Genomic DNA, 26,068 nt, shown 5'->3' on the forward strand with positions numbered 1-26,068 from the left:
CGTGCTTATGCACTTCTAAAAGACGGCAGCCGACTTCAGTCACTTTGAAGGTTATTGCAAATGTCATAACCGAATCGCACGGTTTTACCAGCGTGTGGTTCTTAACTAAGCCAACTGACTCCATTGGCGATAAGACAATCGCGTATAGCACATTTGGGTCGATATAGGCCGTTCTAAAACAAACGGCTGTTCATTGCACTTTATGCGACTGTGTCGCACGGGCACTCTATACACTGCAAGACCGTAGAGGCTTGGGCTAGTCGGTACATACTCGATAGACGAACAGCGTAAAAAAAACCCGACAAGAAGACAAGCAGGGAGAGCGCTGGTGTGTGTCTCCCTTCTTGTCTTCTTGTCGTGTTTCTTTTGCGCTGTTCCCCTATTGACTATATATACACACGTAGCCGTGTGTCCGACGCCGCACCATATAAAGGGTCGAGGGCTGTGTGGCCACGGGAGAACCGTGCTACAAAGCTTTTACGTTCATTTCACGAACAACGTGTGTCTGGTTTGTCGTAACCATATGGTCGCTAGTGACTCAAGTGAATCCAGAGGACTGATATAGCATAGTACTTTAACGAAATTTCATGGCTACTTTGATGCTGCATGCATTTTGGCCATTTTTCTGGAACTGAACTGATGCTTCCAAGAAATTAAGTCCCAACAGAATTGCCTACAGGGGTGTCGGCCTCAGTGTCGTATATAATGTCACGATTGTCCTTTCGTACACTCTCCTGCTGAAAAATTTCGCTGACTTCGGCCTGGTTAAAACGTCTCACGTGCACGCAGCGTAAGCAACGTATTTACATGTAAGTGCTTGTGCGAAGAAGTGGACTATACATCGTGGGCAGGCGAATGAAGAGACGTCATCCTTGGATGCCCCGTAATTCTGCGTGTGCGCGCAGGTGCAGCGTTCTGTAAAGTAGTCCCTGGGGGAAGACGTCGCTGCGCCCAAATGTGGTGGCACGGTCTTCTAATTTTCTTTCTTTTTTTCTCAGTAGCAGCGCTTGACACAGCTCGTTCGTTCGCCACCATTATGTCAACGAAGCCGCTGTAGCTTGACGTTGCTAGAAGTTTCGGTGAAGTGCGGAATCCACTTGGAGGGTTGCGGCACTTTTCGCATCTTTCGACTGTCAAACCTGAAATGAAGCAAATCTGTATTAAACGAAGTAACTGAACCTTCAGGAGTTCCGACATAAACGAGTTCCGAGTTGCATTATTGAAACCGATAGTATTACAGCTTTTCAATTTCTATTTGGTTGACTACATCCAGCACATATACCGAAAAAGCTACTGCCTAAGAGATTTTCGCACGATATTAACGACTGCGTTCTGACGACCTTTAACGATCAGCGTACAGACACGGCGACGCGCACAAGCGTTCAAAGCAGCGCGCAGTGAATGTGAGACCTTCAGTAAGTGGTGGGCTACATTCGCCAAGCAGTCCGCCCGACACAACGCTGTGAACTTCGGTCGCCCTAATTGAAAGCGAATGTGATGACTATACAAATAGAGACACGGATGGGGGAACATTCTCGATGTTTTGGTGCTGGTTAGACTCGCTGCTGACCCGTGGCTGGTGGTTTAATGAATGAATATGTAAAGGCGAAATAGCGAACGCCCGGAAGGTTAGCATACATTTAAAAAAGAACTGGTGAAGTACTAGTGCCTTGCGTTGGTAACCATAAACCGCTTTATAAGATATTCGAGACGCACGGATGTCCGAAAAGGCGCGGTGCTAAGCCTGGCCCGCATCTCGACAGCAGCGGTCTGGACAAGTGCGTACGCGGCGTCCTGTAGCAATTATTTGAATATACTTCCTGTCACCCTAAACTCTGAAAGCTGAGTTGTGGTGAGCGGCGGCGTAGAGTTAACGAGGCAAAAGTTGTGTTTCTACTGCTAATAATAACTACCTTTATTGCGTTTTCTCTGGCGGAGAAAATTCGAAATTATCTTATTCATTTTTTTTTTCGTCGGCACTCACATTTTCAGCAATTCCAGCATTTGTTCGCTTTTAGCTATTGTTATCTGTGCCAACAGTACGTAACTGTTTACGTACTGCTTTTTCTGCTATGGCCTTGTAAGCTCTTTTGGGACACGCCAAGCTATTTATGTAGATTTTAGTCCAAAATGACAATCCAGTATGTGCACTAGGAAGTAAAACTGATTTGATTACACTTGAAAGAGATGGGTCGATGTTTAAGAGCATCCGCTGCTCCATCATTCACTGTAGCACGGAGCAAAGCGTATGATCGTCTGCAGGCGATCGAGTATTAACGCGATAGCGTTAAGGAGCCCCGCGTCGCAGAAAATCTGGCGTCAGTGTAAGCGCCGGCGTCGTTGGCGGAAATAATCATGCCGAACCACATCCCAAACAACCCCGACCGGGCAGGCCCTTCGCGTGGCGCAAGGCGCTACTGAACAAAAATTGAATTTCTTAAAGTAAAATCCGTCAGAAAAATCATGAAGTACGACTTAATCACAACCTACACACGTGATAGCCTCGGATAGCAATTTGAATATACGAGAAAAAAGCCTGATAAGCAGCCAGGGATCTTTGAATGCTATCGCGTTCCACTCTTAAAGGCGAAGCTTAAGAGTCCTCCAAATTTTTGAGCGGAGATGGCAGTTCGCGCGAGTATGTCATCTTTTTATTATTGGGAAAGGGTTTATATGGCTCATGAAGCAGAAAATCCTGCGGCGTGGCCGGAGATGATACAAAAAGTTACGTGGTCACAGCCAATCAACGGGAGGTACGCGCTGCTGGGTTCCTTGAGGTACCGCCAGGTGGCGCTCACCTCCGCGCATCTACGGTGGAAAAAAGCAGGGAAAAGATGGAGACGACCTGATCTCTTAAAATAATAGGCAGCGGTACAAGGTAAATTTTTGAAAAAGAATATTAATGAGAGGTATACAAAAATGCTAGGATAAAGAACATGTATAGTATACCTGATTAAATCAAGCAGGCTAGGTGACTATTTGTCGCCGCCCCGTTTCAAAGGGGATGCCAATAAATCATCATCATCATCATCTACGGCAGCGATGGCGCCGGCCGTGCGGGGGAAACAATGAACCACAAAGCTCGCTTTCGCGCATAGCGTTCGCCGCAAGCGCTTCACAGTAAAGGTTACGGTTGCATAAGCTGCAGTTGCCGGGAAGCAGCAACTGTGTGGACGGTCTATATGTAGTATAGCGCCGCGCGTCGCGGCGCTGCCAGTCGGTGCGGTGATTCCGGTGAGTTCTGTCGTGCGCTCCGACGGACGAACCTTCTCAGTCAGTAGCTGCGCCCGGCTACGTCCATGTAAGAACGCGAACGAGGCCAACACGTCATCGGAGAAGTCGCAATGCTTTCGCATTCATACACGCAGGGACACCTAAGCGCCCTTGAATTTCTTTCTTTTCTTTCTCACTGACAGCTCCACCAATCTATCAAACGCTCGGGTACGTGATCTTTTGAGGCATACATTCCTTCTTTAATTGAATAGTTGCGACTATAGACACAGCAGTCTCCTGTTCCTTTTGAACACAACAGCTGAGCGTGCCTTTACTTCCTTTATGGGGATAGAGGTGCGCCCGGTCGCCTTTGTGAGAACGTTCACCTGTCCTGCCGTCCCTCGCCTCTCCCTTTTACACCCGCGACTGGACGAAGCGGCGACCGGGCTGTCACTCACCTCCCGCTTCGCCCACGAAAGGCCAGTGGGCAGTTACTACTAACCCTTTGTTGCTGGGAATCGCGCCCTCGCACTTCCGGCCACAGCAGCGCGACCGGCAGAGCGAGCACCTCCTTTCCCCCCTTCTCCCACCGTTCCCTTCTTTCTCCGCCCCATTCCCCTCCCCTCAGATGCTGCGCCGTGCTCCCTATAAGGGCTGCAGAAATATGCAGCTTTTCCTACCCAGAACCTCTACTCTCCGGGACAGCACCATGTGCGTACGCGCTTTCCTCTCGCCCGCCGACCTGTTACGTGTACCTTTACCTTGTAGCGTGTACCTTGTATTGCTCCTTTTCCGAACGCGAATTTTAGAGCGGTGCATATAGCGCTCTATTTGCCTACTTCTTTTTTCACCGTTTATTTTTTATTATGTGTTTGTTTATTATTCGTTATTACTTTTTTTTACCTTGTCCCACACCACCTCAAATGCCTAGTGTGCGGTGGTCGTACTACGCCGGTCCGCACTCAACGGAGGCTCAAGCTGACGGAGATTGTACGTCGCATTGCCGCAGGGACACTTTTCCCTTAGCGGCGTGTCGCGGGGAGCCATCCTACCGCAGCGACGTGCCTTTTAAATATCTCCGCCCTTGTCTCGGGAGCCTCTCTTGCTTCTCGTGCCGCCCGGAACCGGGAGCTTGAGCAGTGTTTGGTGTCACCGGAAGCAAGTAAGCCTGTCTTCGTTAACTGGGACTTTCTTGCGGCGTAGCGCTCGGTGCCATTTGGAGGCTGAGTTGGATTACGCGAGGCGACGGCTGACGCGGCCCTGCGGCTCGCTAAGCTCGAACGCGCTTGGTCGATATTGCTGTGAGCGTACATAAGACACAACTTCACGAACCTAATTATCCCGTTGTGTTTGATACTTGCAACGTTTTTTCCTTCTTTTCTCTTTCTTTGTTTGTTTTTAAGTTGTGAAAGAACGCATTATTGCGATGTGTTGACAGGCTTTCCAGAACATCGCAATATAACAGGGGCCGTTTGTGCAGCCGTTAGCGTCTCAACCGCCAAGCCGGGCGCGCATGACAACGCACCCGTCGAAGCAGCACACGAAACAAAAGAGAGAGAGAAAACAAAGAAAAAAGAGAGAGTCGCTTGGTAATACGCTGCAAGAAGCACCACACGCTGACAAGACAGCGCGTGTTCGAGACCGTTGTGATACGGAAGTGTTTGGAAGAGTGGTCTAACTGATGCGTTCTTTCAGCGGCATGGAACATGCGAAAGTCAGCATTATACATTCTTGCGCGAAGAAGCGACAACGTCAGCACTTGTATGTTTCGTCGCGCTGCATGGCCTCTGTAACACGGATTAAGTTGCTCGTACTGGGCGAGCGACGTGAGAACGGAATTCCGGTGCTGTCACGGAACGCTACGCGCACTTTTGCTGTTTTAGTGGGGTAGTCAGATAGTAACGCCCTTTATGTCACTCCCGAAGTTTGCCCTGCGAAGGAGTTCTTGCTGGCGCCCGCTTCCGCTTGACTCACCGTCGTCGTTCAGTTATCTTTGCGTTGTCGCTGTTTCATACTTTGTGCAGTTTATGTCAGCGCTTCTCGTCTCGAGCCATTAAGCAGTCGGCGCAAGCATTAGAAAACAACAAGGGAGCAAGATGGCGCGACAGGTGCGCTTATAGCGGCGGACATCGCTACGTGAATGACTGTCTGGCTGTGCACTGGTTAAGTTCTTAGTGCACGTTCTGATGATGTATAATTATCTCTCTCTTCTGTGGAAAGCACAGGTAGTGTGTCCCTTTAAGTGTCCATATTCACACCTGTACGAAAGAATCTAAATACAATTACATTTTCGTTGTTTGCCCTGAAAGAGCCAGGTCACGGAAAAATTAAGTGAGGGCCTTAACCTCCATATTCTCAGACGATATTCTCCACTCCACTGAATTGAGCACAGCGCCGCCCTTCGACTGAAGCAGACGCTACGTTTCTCAAGAATTGCCATGGACTGTCATTCCAGCACAGTGGCCACTTCTTTCAAGGGGTGGCGCTGCTATCAGATTTCTCGAGTCGAGGAGGAGTGTTGAGTGGAGGATCGTCTGAGAATACGGAGGATATTTACATATCGCGAAGGTGACATACAGCACACTGGAAGCCGCACCCTGCTGTCGTCGGTGCGGATAATTAAGCCGCCGGACCGTGCGCAACGAAATAGTAATTGTATCGTTGTGGCATGAAGCAGGCTTCCAGTGGAAACAGCATACACTGTTGATTGTGCATGTCTGTAAAGAAGAATGCTGGGCTAGTTGGTGCCCATTTCGGGATCGAGACACTGTAACTAGCGCTCTGACGGCCCCGAGAGAAGACTGCAGCGAAGGACATGCGATACAATGTTAGACTTGAATACATTTTGTGAGGCATATATAGCATTGGGTCCTCTCTCCATCTTAGTCTGATAAATGTCTGTGCAGAGTTAGTCTCTTCAGCGCTAGTTATAATGCCTAAATTCTGGACTATGACTGCGACTGTGTCACGCGAATGAATAGCGCCTCTTGCTGTGGGAACGTTTCAACGCGCTCAATACTTGCTCGATATATTAAGCAAGGGCTATGCTACAAAAAGAAAAAAAAAAGAAGAGGAAAATCATTTCTTGATGCCGTCATCATCTGTCTGTACTCGTAAATTTATTTATTTATAAGTACCTTACAGAGCCCTCGTGGGGCATTGTGTAAGGGGGCCAGTACAGTAAATAGATACATAAAGATTAAAGTACAATAACATCTTAACAAAGTACAACACTGATTAGTGCAGAATGATGCGAATGAACCCAAGAAATTAACAAGAGACACTCTAAAAGCAAGGGAGTAACAATGGCATTCAAAGTTGAAAAAACAAAAATGAAAACGCAACAACGTTCAAAAAAAGTTCTAACTCAGCGGCAACAGTGCTACGGAGAATGAAGACAACTGACAAAAGATCGTCTTCACGTAAAAAAAAAAATAAAGAAAAAATGAAGAAACGAAAAAAAGATGTACATATCGGCAACAGTGCTATAGGCAAGGGCAATGCATGATGAAAGTGACAAATTTGAAACAGATTTTGGAGCATATATATTTTTTAAAGATTATCGCGAAACTTTGCGTGTTCTCGCTCTGATGCAAGGTTATCCGGAAGGTCATTCCACAAACGTATAACTCACGGAAGAGCCGATAAGTTAAATTCGTCAGTATCACCGTACACGCTCGTTGAGCTAAAGTTTTTATGCAGTCTGCGTGATGTTCGATGAGCGAGGTTTAGGTGTACAGAGAACGGCATACTGGTGCGAATTAATTGGTGAAATAGTGATAAAAGAACGATGTCACGACGAGTAATTAGTGGTTCAAGTGAAAGGTCTTGCTTAATTTGTGTTATGCTGGACGGGTATCTGCAATTACGCGTATTGAACCGTCTGGCTCTGTTCTGAATGGCTTCGAACATGTTGATCAGATATTGTTGATACGGGGACCAAATTGAGAAGGCGAACTCAAGTTGAGGACGAATTAAAGCGAGACAAGCCTGTTTATGTACACTGAAGGGAGAATTATACAGGTTACTGCGTAGATAACCTAATGACCTTGATGTATTAGCACAGATGGAAGTGATATGTGCGGACCAAGAAAGATTCGGGGTAAGGTTGGTGCCTAGGTACTTGTACTGCTTAGTACGTTCCACAATGTTGTTACCAATTTTATATAGGCCGTTAGAGTTATGGAGTTTACGGCTAAAGGTGATTAGTCTGCACTTGGAAACGTTTAATCTCATTAACCAGGTCTTACACCACTCACCAATACGTTCAAGATCCTGTTAAAGGGCGAGATGGTCACTAATGTTGTAAGTTGGATGGTAAATAATACTATCATCAGCAAATATGCGCATACAAGATGTTCGTAAAGGCGATCCGATTGACGTTTGCAATCTTCTATGAGTTGTCGAAAAATGCGTTGCTTGGTTCGCGCGAGTGTGCAAAACTCTGCCCACGCGTCACTTAATCAGAGGCATCTAATTGCTCAGTCCTCGCCAGTATCACCGCTGTAAGTGCGGCAACAAGTCATTAGTGTGCTTTTGGAGCGGCTGGGACCGAAAGGAGGCGTTTAAGTAGCATGGCGTCCTTTGAAGTCACCGACGACGTTTCCATCGCGGCCGTTATCGGAGAGAATGAGTACCTGTGCCCGACGTCCTCTGCAATGCGACAACAAAGGCCAAGAGTGCTTTACGTACGAAATGAAAAGCCAGCAAACGCCCACGAAGCGTCGCGCAGCATGACGCACCGCCGTCCTCTTAGGTGACGCCACGCCGACTGGAGAGGAAACGTACATTCGGCAAGCAGAACCCGACCCGACATTGCGGAATGGCTGTACAAAGTATAGTGCAAACATCGTTATCGCCAAAGCCTGTGGGTGAGAACGAGGGTGTTGGCGAAAAGACTCATTCAGTTGATCCGTGGCGTGCGCATGGGTAGATACCGTGAGCGCAACAGGGCTGGCGGAGTTCTTTCTGTAGCCAACCTGGAAGCCCGTAGAGGTCACGGAGAGAACTCCAAGCTCGGGGTTTAAACGTAGTTTGTTCGGCCAACTCCACGTACGAATTTCGATGGAAGGGACCGCTGGCGATCAAAGCTCTACAGCGCCGGACGAGGATCTGCTTGCGTTTGTGCTTCGTGCCACTGAAACCGTCCGGGCTGCGCTGGACAGGCCTGTCAAGTCGAAAGCCAAAATCAACTTGAAGCGGTACGTTCAGAGGCAGTTGCACAAGTTCCACGACGCATCCCGCTACAGAGTTCCGAGCAGGAACAGGAAGCAAAAGCGAATCTCGATGGCGCCTCGGAGTGAGTCATCGAAAGCTTACTCTTCAATGGCGTCAGCGTATTCACCCTCATCTTTGCAACAGACGCCGTTTATAAGTGACGCTGGCTACCCGGATGATGAGTACGTCTCTTCCCGAGCCGTGAGCGGTAACGCCATGCCAACACAGTACTCAGGGAATTCTGAACGTGTTCAGTCCGATACAACCTACGTGTCACCAACGGGCTACGTGTTGCAGCGGGACGACACCTTCAATACCTTCGCACTGCACAATGTCTCAGGGACGGATGCAAGCCGCGACACAAGCGGATACTGCACCGATGTCAGCGATGTGTGTCTGCGCGAACACCTTTCATTTTGCTCGGAGGCAGGACCCGAAGACGCGGCTGGCGCATCTGTGGACCCCGTGTTCCCATCTGAAAACTGCGACCAGATTGTTCCTTTTATTGAAACTGAACTGCAGCGGTACGCCTGCGCTGAAGGTGACGCGCCCAACTCGGAGAGTGGCAGCGACGTTCCCGAAACTGTTTATCCCTCGCAGTGTATGTACGAGCCCCGTGACCGTGCTTATGCGTCCTTCGTTGAAGCTGTGGTATTGTCGGCCAACGACAGCAACTCATGCGATCTTACTTGTAGCGCCGCTTCGCAATTCCTAGCCCTGTATTAATCTGATGCGAAGAAGTGGAAGAACGAGCAAAAAACACTTGGGATCTGAATTATACGGCTGGTTGATGCGTTCTAATTACTTATGCGTACTTTTCATGCAGTAAATAATGCTTATTGAAACCAGCAAATAGTGCCACCGTAAACTTACCGTTGTATGTGTTGATAGTAATACATTATTGCGCACGATCTCTAATTATGTTTATGTTCTTCAAAAGAAACAAACGATGCTTACCGTGGAATCATGTGCCATGCCGCTGTTTGATGGACAGTAGATGAAGTTGCTGCAGAAGGTGCCTTGATGACGATGTTATTGTGGACGGCTGTTTTCTTGGGCCTTGCGTGCGCTTATTCTCTGTTTCTTGAAGAATGGTTCAGCAAACGCCCAGAAGAAGACGTTCAGCAGACAGAGGAGACCCATAACTTGAAAGAAGGTGTCGTACGACATGAGAATGTCGCGACAATAACCTGCGAACAAATTGTTTAAGGAGAACGAGAGGATATTACGGACTTAAAACAAAACAAAAAAAAAATACATTAACGGGCTGTTTTCATAAATGTATTGTTTTATTTTTTTCGGGCGTTTGTGCAACTAAAAAATCTTGACCGCATTTTTTAGCAAACGAAATAACTCAGTTTGACGTATTAATTCAGATTGTCGCAGCTCAGAAAAACGTTGCATTGAATTATACGAGAGCGACAAATCGTTCGCGCTATCTGAAACTTCAATTTCCCCTTCACTCAAGTTGACCAAAGCGCGTGTGCCACTAAATCCATCTTTAGATGTGTGCACTAGAGAACTGTCACCTTAGACAAAAAGTGGTTGCGCGTGGGAATGGAGAAAGCGTTTTTCTAGGCAACCACTGCACCGGATTTGATGAGGTTTGTCCCGTTAAAAAAAAAAAAAAAAAAAAAACTAGAATCTAGTGAGCCTAGGAAACTGATTTTTATTGAAGAGATTATTTTTTAAATCAATATGGTTGAAAATCGCAAAACTCCAGAAAACGAGACTATCAACTTTACGACATTGTAACTCATCAATGAAAAATGGTATCACAATTATGTATTTGTGCGTAATAATACATCTAAAGCGGCCAATACTGGTGTTGTATTGTACACCATTATGCAAAATTAATATGTGAGTAGGACTTTTGCAAAACCCTTGTAAAGATTGTATGACATTTACGCACGTTGTAAATTAATATATCAAATTTGTCCGCTTTAAACGCTCTAACAGGTGCAGTTTACAGAACTGAGACTTATGTTTTTGGTGGAAAGTTACGAATTTGTCAACTTCGTGATTTTTTTTAAAGCTTACCTATGTCTGGCAATTTTTGTAAAAAAGTAAAGGGCCTAAATAAAAATTTTGCTTCCTACAACCACTAGAATTTAACTTTTTCTCAGAAATGCAACAAATGTTATTCAAATCAATCCAGGGGTTGTCTCATAAAAGGATTTATGCTTTTTACATGTATTTGAATAGTCGGCATCGGAGTTGGCTCCGAGCTAAAGCTTCCTCTTGACGCGTTCTTACGACGAGTCATCAGTAGCTTTTGTGACCTCTTTCCTTTATTTTTCTTCTTTCTTTTTCTTGTTTTTTTTTGACAGGGTTGAAACTTGGGCTCATTATAGCATAATTATGTTTCGAAGCGAGTATGACTGGTTGGTGAACAACCGTGGTGGTTCCATTAGCTCGGATGCCTCGACCCAGCGGTGTCTGAACGTTTAACTACGTTTGAACAAATGCAGAGATATAGAATATAATTCTCAAAGCATCGGAGACGAAATAGGAAAAGATTATTTAACGAGCACGCACTCGCAGTTGCCAATGCCCATAATCGCACGCATGAATGCCACGAGTGTACTCAAAGTAAACGTCATTGCTCCTGTTGGTTGTAAACTGTTTAGTCAAAGTAGTGCGAAAACATAGTAAAACAGAACTGTCAACTAAGAGGAACATGGAGAGGGAAAAAACGGCATAAAGAGATAAAATGACAACCTTGTAAACTAAAATGAACAGTATCGTATATTCAGACATTCAAGACGCAAGTGTACAACCGTCACATGACATTAAAACGCAATAAGTATCCTCCGCTTACGCTAACAAGTTTCCACTAAAAATGGAAGTTAACGTGGGGAAAAAGAAAAATCAAGTTTTACATGTGCGCCCATAAATTCTAAGCTCTTCATTAGCGAGGCTCAAAGCGAGGCAGGGCAGAATGGCACGAACTACAAGCGCATTCCATGTAAAAGGTGCAACTACGGGAGACGCATGGCCGTGGAAACCACTGCGTTCTAGCAACGGCCACTGGGGCAGCACTTTGAACATGGAGACCTTCAAAATGGCTGCTCGGCCAACTAAATATTTGCGCTGAAAGATTGTCATTTGTAACAGAAACGTCTAGCGCAGTTACTACGCAAAGACACGTTATATTTAGTTTCACGATGTTCTTGCGCACTCAAACTCTGGGGAAAGCATGAATTGTCGATCGACTACGTACACGAAAAATGACGTCTCCAACCGCACTGCTTTAGCGACGGTCATTCGCAGACGTCATGACGCTTTTGATACGATTCCTGTCAATAAAAGTGGGCGAAGTTGCTTATCGCATAAATATTTCTTCATAAACTTGTCACCATATCCCGTCTCATTTACTATGTCTCCAGTCGCCATCATCCCCAAGTCGCCTTCCTCCAAAGTGAAAAATCCGGCCCGAGACACGCACCAGGCCAGCCTATCCAGCTTTCCGACGTCAAGTCTTCCTCGATACCGAGGCGACGAAAAAATAATATCGAGATTAAATGTATCTGTCCACACGTATCGTTCAGCGCGTCGGCTTGCTCTTGTTTAGCGATCAGTGTACACTGAAACTGAGGCAGCGATCGGCTAAGACCCAGCGGATATGCCTTGCGAACTGCCCGACTACAATTCGTAAATTGCAACATGTGCCGTCAAGTAATTAGTTTAGAGTTAAATTAGTGAAATTCTGATAATTAATCAATTGTGGAGTTCGTCTTCTCGTGCAAAAAATGTCCGCCCTTTAGAGCAGTCCAGCTAAAGGAGTAGAATTCTGCTGCGTGCCATCGACTCTGTAAAAGTTCTGTTAACTCAATAAACAAAAAATAAAAGTAACACGCCATAGAGTGGTGACGAACTGTATGCAGTAGCAAGTATTCGCGATACTCACTTATGACGGCTACCATCAGCAGGCCCAGCAAAGACACAGCGATGCCGTAGATGCCGAAGGCCCACGGAATGAGATGCAGTCCGATGTAGTCCTCGAAGATGATGATGTACAACACGTACAGAGATCCCAGGTTGGCGCCCAGCAAAAGCGCCGCGACCAGCGCGGCCGTGTAGCCAACCAGGTAGGGCGCGGCCAGCATGAGGACACCGCTGGAGGCCTGAATCCAGATCATGAGAATCTTCTTGGAGCCGAGCTCGCGGTTCATGAGCGCCGAAGTCGCGAGCCGGGCGACGAGGTCGGCCACCGAGAAGACGCTGATCAGAGACACGGCAGAATCGGGGCTCACTCCTTTGTCCACGGCGAAGTCCAACACGGTGCTGTTGTAGACGACGTTGATGACGTACAATATCACGAAGCTAAGGCCACAGATGTAAAACATGCCGTTTTTCAGAAGCACCGAGGCTGGCTGGAAGAACACGCGCAGTCGTTCTTTCAGCGGTCCCTGAAATTTGGCCTGCACAGGAACGATCACGATGCTCTCCGACGAAACCGACCGCCTGTGGATGGTAACTTCACCGGTGTCTTTCGTCTCGACTACGTCGTATAACGTCGGATCCAGGACGGAATAACAGGAGAGGTACGTCTCCGAACCCTCCGTTAGGAGTCTGCGTCGCTTGAACGTGGGAAGGCCCTCCAGTTCGCAAGGGTCGAAGTCCGACTGGCAGTCCTCGTAGATGGTCTCCTGCGAAAAGGCACCTCCGTCGGCGAGCTGGTGCAGGCCGAAGCCGTCCCTGATCGAGTCCGACGGCTTTTGGTCGGCCTTCTCCGCAGGAATGTTGCTGCTGCTCACAGATCTGAGCTTCTGGTACGAATTTGTGCCGCCGGCAGCGCGGTCGAGTCCTTCGGGGGCAGATCCGCGGTCCCGTTTGCTGCTAAGCCTGGGACGCGAGCCGGCCTGCTGTGGATTTTCGTCGATCGTCACGCTGTAGCGTTTGCGCACGACTCGCATCTCGACGTTGCCGTTCTCGACGGCTGCCACCGAGGGAAGCACACCGCGACCGCAGGAAGTGGCACTCGGCGGCGCGGTTAGCTTTTGAAGCAGTGTTCCGATGCAGCCGTTCAGGGTGACGGCGCCCAACAGTAGGCAGGCGCCGGGCGTGGTGTACTCGCGTAACAGGTGATGCACAAGCCACGGGAACACGATGCCAGCGAGTGTGACGCCTAGGGAAGCCACCCCTAGGGCGAGGATGCGGTCCTTCTTGAAGCACTTCTTGATCAGCATCTGGCTCCGCCATTCGATGGGGCCCAGTCCCAGACCTGGACAGCAGGAACGTGCAAACGACAGACGCGTAGGTTTTGCCTTCCGTCTACAAAGCGCGTCCATCAGCCGTTATTCCTGAACGAAAACGCGTGGCACCTCATTCTTCACGTAACATTATCAGGCATAGTCACCATTCTGGTGCCAATGTGTAAGCGAGATTGAGCGGAATACATGATATATGGATGACCTTTGAGCCTTGTGCACGTGCGCTTGTAACGCGAAGAGATGATGTCATTTAGCTAACGTTCTAAATCAACTACACGCAATGAGGTAAAGAGTATCAAGCACAAGGGTAATTTACATTCATGTCACTATTGACGGCGCAGCTTGGATATACAAGATGTAATCTATGAAATCTTAAAATCTACAATTTGTGAAAGATGAAATCTACAATTTTAATTTACAAACCACCCAACGTAATACGCATTGTTTAAGTGCGTTTAGCAAAAGACTCGTTTACAACACAATGGCATCTTCCAGGCTCATATGCAATATATGTTTTGTCTTCTTAGGTCTCTCGTGACAGTTGTAATTTACAAAATGTCAATGTCTTTTAGCTTCCGGAGTTATGAGGCCGTAAACATGATGCTTCGATTTCACGAAATTTGCTGATTTCCGGCGAGAGAAAGATAGTGAAGAAAACGAAACGCAAGTAGACTAATGAAGGTGGCGCCCTATTATCTACCCTATGCTGGAGGAAGGGAAGGACAGGAAGATAAAAAGAGTCAGTGCACACACACCCGCAAAGGAGAGAGATTTCCGACTAACTATGCAATTAAAAAATGAGTGTGCCTAAATAATACTTACGCTCCCAATTGGTGAAATTTAGCTTTATCGTTTAAATGCAACAATTTCCGTTGAAATCGACGAAGCGGCTGCCCAACGAGAACATTTCTGTATAATTGTATTTGAATAAGGAGGCAAGGAATCTTAACGCAGAAACGCCTTCTACGTTATGGGCAAATCAGAATTTAACTTACCTTTGGCCGCTTTAACTACCTTAATGTTGTGCTACTGTTGCATGCATATATAAAAACTAGACAAAATTTATACACATATCATAAATGTGCTACATAGCTGCTCTTACACATACACCTATATGGCTTCGTGATTTTTTTTTCAGTGGGCTTATTTTGTGCAAAAAAAAAAAAAATCAGCCTAGCGGGCTGTTTTAATTCAGTATAAAACAACATGTCCTAAAATGCCATCTTGGAAGATCGAACCCGTTACCAGGTAATAAAATGCAGCTGCAATGCTAGCATTAGTAGCGTTATGTGTATAGCTATAGCCTTACACATTGCCTCGTAGATTGAACGCCGGCGTTAATAGCTGACTTAATTGCTGAAATTGCTCCAATTACGCAAGTTGTTGCAGTACAAGTCGTGTCCATCCATCTTTGTTCTGTCGCTTGTACCCGGAGCAGTGCCGCGGCGTGACCTTCTTGAAGATCATCGTGGTTTACGGTTTTGGCGTGACCGCGCACAACGTCATATGGATTAGGTCATGGCATACTCTCTATGGGGAGTTGAAATAGGGGGTCCCCGCCAGGCGAACAGCTCATCTAGAAGTCACAAAAATCGCAGGAACAAAGAAACGGACAAGGACACAGCGCTGCGTTTAATTTTGATTCTTCCGTATAGTTCCTATCGCTTCTGCGCTGATTGCCTACCATAAAGAGGATATGGATCGCGACACTTCGGCTAGAGCTGCGAAAGGTGGTTTGCTCGTGAAGAAAGGAGGGTTGGGGCAGTGGTTACTGAAAGCGGGGGGGGGGGGGGGGGGGGGGGGTATACAAACAGTTTGTCTCGCACAAGGCACACAGTTAGACTACATTCCACGACAGAAGGGACACCATCAGCACTCTGTGTTCCTATAGGTGTACTCCCTCCTAAGAACTGACCGGGCCCAGCACTACAATGATTTGACCAGAACTCGCCCGTTCAACATGACATGACCGATCGCCCAATAACCAACCACAGTCATCGAGGCATCGAGACCTGTCCTGCGCTAATCGCGCACATAAAATTTTTGCTTATTTGCTTATTTGTTTGTTTGCTTGCTTGCTTGCCTCCAAGAGTGGCTCATACCCATTATGGGGGATTGGCCAAGAATCGGGTGAGTTAAGAAAATAATTTATCGAGTCTAAAAGGAAGCACTGTTGGTACATTTTGAATAAATTAAAATAATGAAGTCAAATGGAAATTTATGAATTTATCAAGGAAATCATCCTGATTCAATTATATACCTCACAACAGCTGTGCCAACATCATTTCCCTCGTATTCTTTTTTTTTTCTCTGTGGCCACCTCGCGCAGTATGTATCGCGGTCATCTTCTATTGCAGTAACGCGCGAAAACAAAAGCAGACATGTGCGATTACGAGTAAACGTATGTGCTATAGGGAAAGTAGCGTCGCTGGCAGAGAGCCACCCTTTCCAGGCGACTGTGCTTCGGCAAGCTTTTGCGAGGGCGCAGGCGACAGGGCTCGGGCATGCATAAGCGCCGTGTACACCTGGACCGTCTCTGACTCTCGTTGAGCCAAAAGAAGACGGCCGAGAAGCCGCAAGTGGGGGTCCTTGGGTCAACACGAGCTCGTCTTCCAGCGACAGTGGCTCGGTATACATTTCCAACACCCTGTTCGCGGTTTTCAGGACGACTTCGCCAGGAAAGAACTCTCCAGTGTAGTTTTCGAGATTAGCGAAGCTCACGAATTGGTCGGTAAGTTCAGCCGCTCGGTGAGGGAAGTGCCCACAGCCACGGCCATGAGTAAAAGCGTACGAGTAAAAACCTTTCTACGATGTTCAACCAACAAGCCCAACTGGTCACTTCGCTCAGAAGTATGAACTTACAAGAACTTAACAATCATATTTATAGCGTGTCTAGCATCAAAATACAGAATGCGCCGTACGTGTTCAGATTTCGTATAGGAATGCAGTCACCCTCACTGATCCCCGTATATCACACAATTTATCCGTCCCATGAGGGATGCCTCTCTCCGTGCCATCGGCGCGAGGTGGCACAACGGAGAGGAAGAAGGAAAAGAAGTCACCGTTCGAAGCAGCGCTCACGCACGTCTAACCGCTGAGCGAACTGTCGAGTCGTCGAGGTCCCCTGCCATCTATCGAATAGCGCCAGCAGAGGCGAGACCATGCAGTCAGCTCCCGCAGAAGAGGGTTCTGGGTTTGGGGCTGTTGAGCTGCAGCACGCGCCTGACGCTCCTGCGACCGACCGTGACACAACAGCGGCCCACTCTCAGACAGATGCTCAGCCCAAGGCTGCCAGCACTGCCAGGAAAACGCGCAAGGTGCGACGCAACCGGCGGTCAGTGCCCATGTTACAATTCCCACTGTTTCTTCGTCCGCCTCTGTGGCGCCGATACGGGCTCAAGGTAGCCACCGCCACGGCATGCACACTCGCCGTCTGCTGGGCCATCCCCGCGGCAATCAGGTTTTCAGTGGGCTGCTGGCAGCCGCACTGCACCGACTGGGTGGCTGAAATGAGCAGCTCTCTGGATCTGACCAAGAACCCCTGTGACAACTTCTACAGCTTCGTCTGCGGGACAGGGACCTCGAAGTGGACGCTTCTCCGCAGGGGTGGTTTTATCCGGCTGACGATCAGCGTGTACTTGTCCTTCCTGAAGAGGCTTCTGGTGACCGACTTCAGAGACCCGCAGGAAGAGCTCAGCGTGGCTCATCGGCGCTACCTTCAGCTCTCGCAACGGTGCTTCCAACATGCCTTCAGCGGAGGCGAGCATGTGGAGGTGGTCAAAGACGTTATGTCTCAGCACGGGCTGTCGTGGCCGCCTGAGAAGGACTCGCCTCGTTCGCTGCTCGAGCGGCTGCTCGAGCTGAGCTTGGTACGGGGAATCCACGTGCTCTTCGCGGTGCAGCCAGGCGTGTACCTCAAAAGACCTGGCTTCTACACCCTTCAGCTGGGCGTCAACTTGCAGTCGCTCATGCAGTGGACCCTCCTGCGCGGCCTGCTCATCCAGGCGGGTGACCTCGGCTCCTTCTTCGTGAAGACTGCCGCCGTTCTCTCCAACGAACCGATGGATCCGCGGCTGGTTGAACGACTGGTGGCTCTGGACAACATGATCATGACCGTGGCTATGGGCACTTCCCTCACCGAGCGGCTGAACTTCACTGAACAATTCGTGAGCTTCGCCAATCTCGGAAACTACACTGGAGAGTTCTTTCCTGGCGAAGTCCTCCTGAAAACCGCGAACAGAGTGTTAGAAATGTATACCGAGCCACTGTCGCTGGAGGACGAGCTCGTGTTGACCCAAGGGCCCCCACTTGCGGCTTCTCGGCCGTCTTCTTTTGGCTCAAGGAGAGTCAGAGACGGTCCAGGTGTACACGGCGCTTATGCTTGCCCGAACCCTGTCGCCTGCGGCCTCGCAAAAGCTTGCCGAAGCACAGTCGCCTGGAAATGAGGGCTCTGTGCCAGCGACGCTACTCTCGCTAGTACACTGCATCATGGTCGCTGTGGAAGAGCTGCCGTACATAGGCGGCGACCTGTTCACGCAATGGTTCCTTCCTGGTGGACACATGGACGCGGCGCACGACATGGTGGCGCGCGTTGCAAACGCGACGCGACGTGCCTTCGAGACACTGCGTTGGATCGACGAGCCAACGCGCCGCAACGCGCTGCTTCGCTTCTCCAGTCTGGAGCAGATTGTCGGGCGTCCCGAGAACCTGTCCACGATCAGGCAGCTTGACGATTACTACTCATTCCTGCCAGCTGCGCCGGAGGACATTAGCTATCCAGAAATGCTGCTCGCCATGATGCGCTCCAGAGCAACGGCGGCGCTGAGGCTCCTGAACGCCTCGCGTCCCGTCTTCAGTCACGTGAGAAAGGAGTTCCCGATGGTAGTGGTGAACGCCTTCTACGTTCCCATCTACCACGTGATAGTCATCCCGCCGGCCATCATGTTCTCGCCTTTCTTCAAGCCCATGAGCGTGCCAGCGGCGCTCAATTATGGCAGCCTTGGTCACGTGATTGGTCACGAGATCACGCACAGCTTCGACGAGAATTTCGGCCTGTACAACAGGTTCGGCGAGCGCGATGACTGGTGGTCACCACAGTCGCGCGCCAACTTCCGCGATCGGCTGCGCTGTCTGCGCGGGCTCTACAACGAGGTCTCCAACGGGACGGGGATTGCCTTCGGCGACACGGCGTTAGCGGAGAACTTCGCTGACTGCGGTGGTATAGCGAAGACAATACAGGCCTTCCGACACCTTGGACCACAACCCGCGATGACCCTGAAAGGCCGCATGTTCACTGCCGAGCAGCTTTTCTTTCTTGCGAGCTGTTACAAGTGGTGCTGGCCAATTCCAGACTTCAAGAAGCGGCTAAGAAGCGGCGTCGGAGGTAATGACGTGGTCAAATACTACTCGCCGATGGACATGCGTTGTAACGTGCCACTGATGAATATGCCTGAATTCGCGCAGGCTTTCGCTTGCGCCAACGGATCGTACATGAGCTCTCTGACTCGCTGCGAAGTGCTGTGAAACGAGTAACAACAGTAAAACATAATACCGTTTTGATTTCCAACCTGCGCTTTCGTAGGCGAGTAATGTTGATAATTCGTATCAAGCGTATTAAGCACATTACGTCTACGGGTATATTATTTCGATAATGTTCCTCTGCCTTTTGTCTTAGTTATATCTATGGCTTCATTTTTCACCAGCAGGTTTTGTTTGCGTTTTGTGAAATGCTTAATGAGTTAAGTAGATTTAAGGACTAGCGCTACTAGAACTCATAATGACGCTAGTCCTGTCTGCGTCGTTTGTGTATCTGTGTTAAGTTGCGACCAATTTCTGATAGTTATCTGATAGTTAAGTTCAACTAGCCCAACAAGGAGTACTCCTACGATTCAAGTAGACCTCCTCTTTACAGTGTTTTGTCCACATGTGGCTACATACATGGCTTGCCCACGGTTCTAAGGTATGTAGAGGGCAAGTGAAGTCGTAGGTGTGGGAAATGAACTGCGACCAATCCGCAGGTTAGCCTAGCAAGTGTACTATTTCAGGACATAAACTAAACAAGAGTTAACAACCATTGCGTGCGCTTGTGTTCTGTGCACATATTTTGTTATTTCATGCACGACTGACATCTGGGGTATCATATCCAGGCAGGCCACTCCAGTGAGCATTAAATCTATCTTGCCGATTTATCAAATCTTATATGACGGAAGTTTCCTCGTTTTCAAAAGTATGCACGCTTACTTTTAACAGCGAAGCTGTTTGAGCCAGCCGTAATTTGTAGTTCGTATCAAGAAACTATCATCATCAGCAATGAAGAGATAAATAACAGGAAATAAACTTTCTTGCTGAGGCGGGATTCGCTTGCGCCAACGGATCATCCGTACATGAGCTGTCCGACTTGCTGCGAAGTGGGTACGCGGGATTCGAGCCCGCGTACCCACGATCCCAAGGCGAGTATCGTAACCACTAGGCTATACAGCCACGCTGGCAGAATACGCATTTATGCGAACCATATGGTTGCGTTCGAGCGTCGTCGTCTTCGTCCACAGCTGGCGCGTTCGCACGCGCTCGTGCCAATGCTCTGCGAGGTGAAGAAGAGGTTTTGCGCTATGCTCGGAAGAGAGATAAAGAAAATGAGAGCGAGAGAGAGAGAGAGAGACGCATTCACGGAGCGGATCTGCTGGAACGCGTTGTCGGCATTGCAACCGGGTGAAACGCGGAGTGTGCATTGGAACGCGGTATCGCTTTTGCAAAAGAAAGGCGCAGTGACAGCCGTAAGTCCGAGACGCACGAAAAGACATTATCATCAGCATGAGTAATAAGATGAAAAGTACGCGCGCCTTCCGGAAAATGCTAGGCTGCGATCGCCCAGCTTCACTGTTTCAAGCCTTGCGCGGCCGAGTGCAAGGCTAAGCGTTTTCTTCGAACAGCTCGCCCTGCGGCATATGTGCGTACTTAAATGGAAACGCAGAGGCCTCCGTCATGTAAAAATTTCAGCAGTGACTTAGCGAAGTTATCGTCCATGAGCGAACGCCTATAAGTGCATGACCAGTTGTTAGCTAGTCACCTTTTTGAATCCTCTCTCTATTAGTTCTCGTTCCTGTGGGCACAGCCACAACTACGTGGTGAATGTCCGCTGTAGATGTTGCAGCAGCACCCTTTGGACAATTAATGCCGTCTTCAGGTGCTGTGTTGAAGCCGAAGCCCAGGCGATGGAAGGTATAAGGGCTACCCCAACCCGTAGTCTCCGAAGAGAGACCTCCTCCACCCGAGAAAGATCACAGGGAATTAGCGAGCTAGTGGATGTACGGAGCTAGGGATTAAGGCGTGTGTGCCCCGACGGAGAAGTGATTTTGGGGCTAAAATCGCAGAGGGCCTTAAGGGGGCTATTTCTGTTGGGATTTCCGGCGCGAAATTATAGTGTGATTCTCTGTCAGCTAACCTGTTGCACTGATTCTGACCAGCACCCTGTACCCGTGAACTTACGATGAATGCGAAAGACCTGTGAAGATCGTGTCTGTCCTCGCTAATTCACGGCGTCTTGCACCCGCCGTGGTTGCTCAGTGGCTATGATGCTGGGTTGCTGAGCACGAGGTCGCGGGATCGAATCCCGGCGACGGCGGCCGCATTTCGATTGGGGCGAAATGCGAAAACACCCGTGTACTTAAATTTAGGTGCACGTTAAAGAACCCCAGGTGGTCTAAATTTCCGGAGTCCCCCACTACGGCGTGCCTCATAATCATATCATGGTTTTGGCACGTAAAACCCCATAATTTAATTTTTTTAATGGCGCCTTGCAAGTTTCCTTGAGGTGCTGTACAGCGCTGAACGGATCAGTATGGATGTCATCCACAGTATAATGCTGTTCAAAGTATTGGCAAAGCCACTGATTTGTAGCGTGCTCACCGTAAAAAATGCCAGCCAAGGCCAGGCCCGGCGAAGTCGCCATGATGTAAGGAAAACAAAGCGCTGCTCCGCACACCAGGCAGCAGCACAGGTTTGATACGATCACAGGAACTCGCTTGTGCAGCAGGGTGCACAGCAGACCTGAAACAAGATAACGAGGTGGTAAATAAAGACTGCCTCGTGAGCACAATGCCTCAAGCGCTTATTTTGCAATTTGACACGCTTAATGTTTCTACCAGCCGCATGACTCGCGTATATAAAGGCGTGTACGCGGCGCCAGGTGAAGCTGTGACAATTACTCTGCCCGAATGCGCGCGCCAGACCACTCGTGAGAACAACGTTTACAGGGAAGCGCTACAGGGAAGTCTACAGCGGCTGCACATACCACGGTAGCTCGGAACGCACGGATGCACGTACGTCTACTAGGACACCGGCTCACTTTAAAAAATTATTTCCTGTCAAAATCAATTATAGTAGTGGTGTTACTTTGGAATTCGAGACAGCGTCTATTGTTATTATCTTAGGGTGGTGCGATCTCCTTTGTCTATACAAACAGTGAACTGCGTTCCGCCAGGCGTCGCGAGCTCGTTTCTTGAGCTCGGGGTGGTAAAAGACCGTTTAGTCTCGGCATATTCTTGCTGCTGCTTCGAACCCACTGAGCGTGTTCAACACAATGAAAGCTGGGTCCCACAAAGTGCCGCAAAGATAACACATTCGAGCAAAGCCCAACACATCAGTCACCTTAGTATTTGCAAAGTGGCCCTATCAGACGGGCGAGAGTTCTACATACAACTTAGTAAATGCAGACTGACACGGTGCATATATAGTGTGTCCGTGGATACTTTGCCACCATGAGAACTTTCGCCCTTGACTATGCATAGTCTATGGACAGCTCAGAGACAAAAAGAAATGTCGCTGTTTCGCCCGAAAGGCGAAGCATCAATTGTGATAGCAAATTAGTAGAGAGCTATTCGGAGTAGGGATATTAGTTTTATCGGCTGCATAAACTTGGACACATTCGCTTACTAACTGAATTAACAAGCGAGGTGTCAGCGCGCACAAGCAAACATGAATGGATCACACTGAATGACCGCAGACAACGACTGTCAAAACACTGGCAGCAAACGTAGCCTCCGCAGCGGGCGAAGGTTCGTGCGGTCTATCGCTTCAACGGAAACTGAGCGGCGAATGCACAGCGCATACAAAGGTCAGAGCCGTGTGGAGATAAGAGACGGTGCGGGCGACCGCCACAAGCGGGCAAAGTACCAGCCCAGTTGTTGGCAGAGTAGAAGCTGCCCCCCTCCCTCCCTCCCTCCCTCCCTCCCGCGCTGCCTTCCCGCTTTCTTGCTTTCGCGTTGGAGATTAAGTGGCCAGTTCCCATTGCGCCCGGTTGCAAGATACGAATTTGGCGCCGCAGCACAGCGTCGCCCCGCCTCCCTCCCTCCCATACCCCCACGGCCTTTCGCGCGACGGTCGCATTTGCTTTCCGCCGTGCGTTCGCTCTCCGTGATAGCGCGCGTCTCCTGCGCGCTTTCACTCGCGCATACGGCGCGCGGCGACGATTTTATCGCCCTTGGACTTTATACGGAACCTCACGGCGACGGCGACGACGACGGCAGAAATCCGCTTGAAGTGTCCATATAATTGCTATCGCTATAACATCTGATGTGTCCCCGAGAACTTACTTTTATAATGGTCATGTTCCACAGAATATGATCAGCAGCCAGGTAATCTATTCACAATAAACAGTCCGTAGAAATTACCGAACAGCCCGCGGGCACTACCCACAAACCTCTCATAGATTTCCTATATAGGATGGATTTTGTGAGGGTAGTCACAAACTCACAATACTACCCTGTTTATACAGCCCGGCATGGCGATGCTCCTTCGCTTCTGCTGAAGTCGCGCACAGCTGGCATCGAAACTCATCAGCGACGCACTGGGCGTACACGTTAAATATAACTAGCTGGGACTACACATTAGAGTTCGCACAGACAATATAATGAAAAGCTGGCAGGCCGCAATTATGTTTGAGCTCAATGGTTGCGAAATAAGGAGATATTTCATTACAAATAAATAAACGTTCGTGCGTTTTCTGGCGACATGCGAACCGAAAAAAGACTTGCAGACGTTTTTCGACGCGGCACGACCTAGACAAGTCGGCACTGGTGAGCGCCACAAAGTTCACGCATTAAGGGAGATACCTTTAACGTGGCGACTTCAAGAGGCCGAAACTAGTAAGCTGCACACATATATGACGTATGATGATGATTTACTTCGAAAATGGCACAAACCCACTGTGGGGTCAGGACAAGAATATGGTGGTACATATTACGATAACAAAAAAGATCAATGAAAAATTGTAAGCTTCGCCTTTAAGAGATAGCATTCAAAGATTTCTGGCTGCTTATCAGGCTTTTTTTCTCGTATATTCAAATTACAATCCGACGCTATCGCGTCTGTAGGTTGTGGTTAAGTCGTACTTTACGATTTTTCTGACGGATTTTACTTTGAGAAATTGAATTTTTGTTCACTAACGCCTTGCGCCACGCGAATGGCCTGCCCGGTCGGGGTGATTCGGGATGATGTGGTTCGACATGATTATTTACGCCAACGACGCTGGCGCTTACACCGATTACACCGACGCCGACGTCGGATTTTCTGCGACACTGGCCCTTAACGCTGTCGCGTTAAAATGCGAAAGAAACGGATCATAACCCCAGTTATGTAATTCTTAATACATTGGTCAGCCTTGCAACAAGGGAGAAGAAATAAAACGAAGTTAAAGAAATAAGTAAGGGAAAGCAAAAGAGTGGAAAACTTGAACTGAACATCGTCGTCGTTGTTGCTTCGGAAACTATATACGGCATGTACGTACCTTCTTTCTGGGGTTTCGCGTGCCAAAACCAGTTCTGATTATGAGGCACGCCGTAGTGGAGGGCTCCGGATTAATTTTGACCACCTGGGGTTCTTTAACGTGCACTACAACGCAAGCACACGGGCGTTTTTGCATTTCGCCTCCATCGAAATGCGGCCGCCGCGGCCGGGATTCGATCCTGCGATCTTGTGCTCACCAGCGCAACGCTTTAGCTCACTAAGCCACCGCGGCGGGTGGCATGTACGTACCTACGAAAGAAGATTTCACAGGTTCTGATGAAAAAATAAAATTAAAGAACTGAATTTGTTGAAGCCTAACAGCGTTGCTTTACCCTTCTCTTTTTTGTGCTTTTATTTCTTTATAGCTATTCATCATTTTCACGGCGCAGTCCTATTGCGCGAGCGCATTTGCATTTGTGCTCGCAGCGCAGCTTGTGCGTCTATCGAGCCTCTTATCTACGCGTCAAGAGAGCACTACGTGGTCGGGTTTCATTTTTTTTTTCGCCGATGATAAGAAGGCGCGCGGCTCACAATACGTACAATCTCGGTCCGCAAACAATCTACGACGGGAAGGAGGCGACCCGGCTGATCGGCGGCCCACAGAGCGTGTCGCGCGCGCGCTGCGGCGTCCTCGTACATATTCAGTCTCGCTGACACCGTGCAGTGATACAAAAGCTTAACGAAAGAGAAACATCGTTTGAGCTAATCAGATTGTGATGATGGCACGCAAAACCCCAGAATTTTTTTTTTGTGGACGTCATGGATTTTTGACCGCGTCTGCTTGATTTGATTTGATTGTGGGATTTTACGTGATATAACCGCGATATAATTCTGAGGCGGAGGGGACTCCGGAAACTTTTACCACCTGGGGATTTTTGACGTGCATCCAACGCACGGCACACGGGAGTTTTTTGCACTTTGCATAGCCATCGAAATGCAGCCGCCGCGGCCGGGCTGTGATCCATCGACCTACACAATAATTATTCTATAGAGGGAACTCAGGCGTGTCCACGGAAGCTACAAGCGGGGTCGGTCGCTCAGCCAGCCCGGGAATAATGGTTAGTACATGGATTTGCCTAAACTTCGTCCCTCTGGCTTCAAACGGCTTCGCGACTTTGTAAACTCATCATTTTCAACAAAGTCCCGTGCTAGAATAATTAAATAAATACCACTGAAATTGCCCGACGGCAGCGCGTCTGCTCGAGCCTAGTTAATTTTTTATCGATAAAGCTCAAACGTATCGTATTTTAAAAGAGCCAAAGACTGAAACTTGCAAAGGTTCCGGAACTTTTACAGAGCCACGACGGCCCAGATACGAAAAAATAATTTTAAATTAGTAACGTCATATCGACGTGCCCACTGCGGAGTTTCGGCACGATATAAAAAAAAAGGAAAAAGGAAGTGCAATCTTTGGAACTTCATTTGCTCTTCTACGAATCAGCCCATTGTCGCGAAATTAGCGGGGAAAAAAAAGGAAGTATTGAAAGATATAACTCAGAAATGATGTCGTGCTTCTCTTTGGAGTCCCTTTCAAGTCCACTGTTCTCAAAAGACAGCAAGCGAGCGACTGACGCACAACACGACGCCCTGACTTCCTTCGATTCTTCATCGATTGCGATTTGCCGGTGCACTGATTCTGG

The 26,068-nt window shown here is 48.6% G+C and overlaps 2 protein-coding genes across 2 annotated transcripts in view; one reads left to right on the top strand and one right to left on the bottom strand.

Annotated features, from left to right (window-relative positions):
- Positions 1 to 389: 389 nt before the first annotated feature.
- LOC119449550 (uncharacterized) overlaps positions 390 to 26,068 on the bottom strand; it is a 39,482-nt gene continuing 13,803 nt past the window's right edge. The window contains exons 3-6 of the mRNA XM_037712742.2: positions 21,552 to 21,692; positions 12,341 to 13,657; positions 9,388 to 9,620; positions 390 to 1,139 (exon numbers count right to left, since the gene is read on the bottom strand). Coding sequence (XP_037568670.1) covers positions 9,463 to 9,620; positions 12,341 to 13,657; positions 21,552 to 21,692 — 1,616 coding nt within the window. The 3' untranslated portion in view covers positions 390 to 1,139; positions 9,388 to 9,462. The remainder of the gene's footprint in view (positions 1,140 to 9,387; positions 9,621 to 12,340; positions 13,658 to 21,551; positions 21,693 to 26,068) is intronic.
- On the top strand, positions 18,135 to 19,341 carry LOC125944662 (neprilysin-1-like). The gene has a single exon (XM_049665296.1). It carries the CDS (start codon positions 18,135 to 18,137, stop codon positions 19,167 to 19,169), a length of 1,035 nt encoding a protein of 344 aa, XP_049521253.1. The 3' UTR covers positions 19,170 to 19,341.

Source organism: Dermacentor silvarum, chromosome 4 (assembly GCF_013339745.2).
Source record: "Dermacentor silvarum isolate Dsil-2018 chromosome 4, BIME_Dsil_1.4, whole genome shotgun sequence".
Taxonomy (NCBI): domain Eukaryota; kingdom Metazoa; phylum Arthropoda; class Arachnida; order Ixodida; family Ixodidae; genus Dermacentor; species Dermacentor silvarum.

What these genes read in the sequence shown, in the direction of transcription:
- LOC125944662 (XM_049665296.1), top strand. Translation starts at nt 18,135, where the DNA reads ATGGTCGCTGTGGAAGAGCTGCCGTACATAGGCGGCGACCTGTTCACG.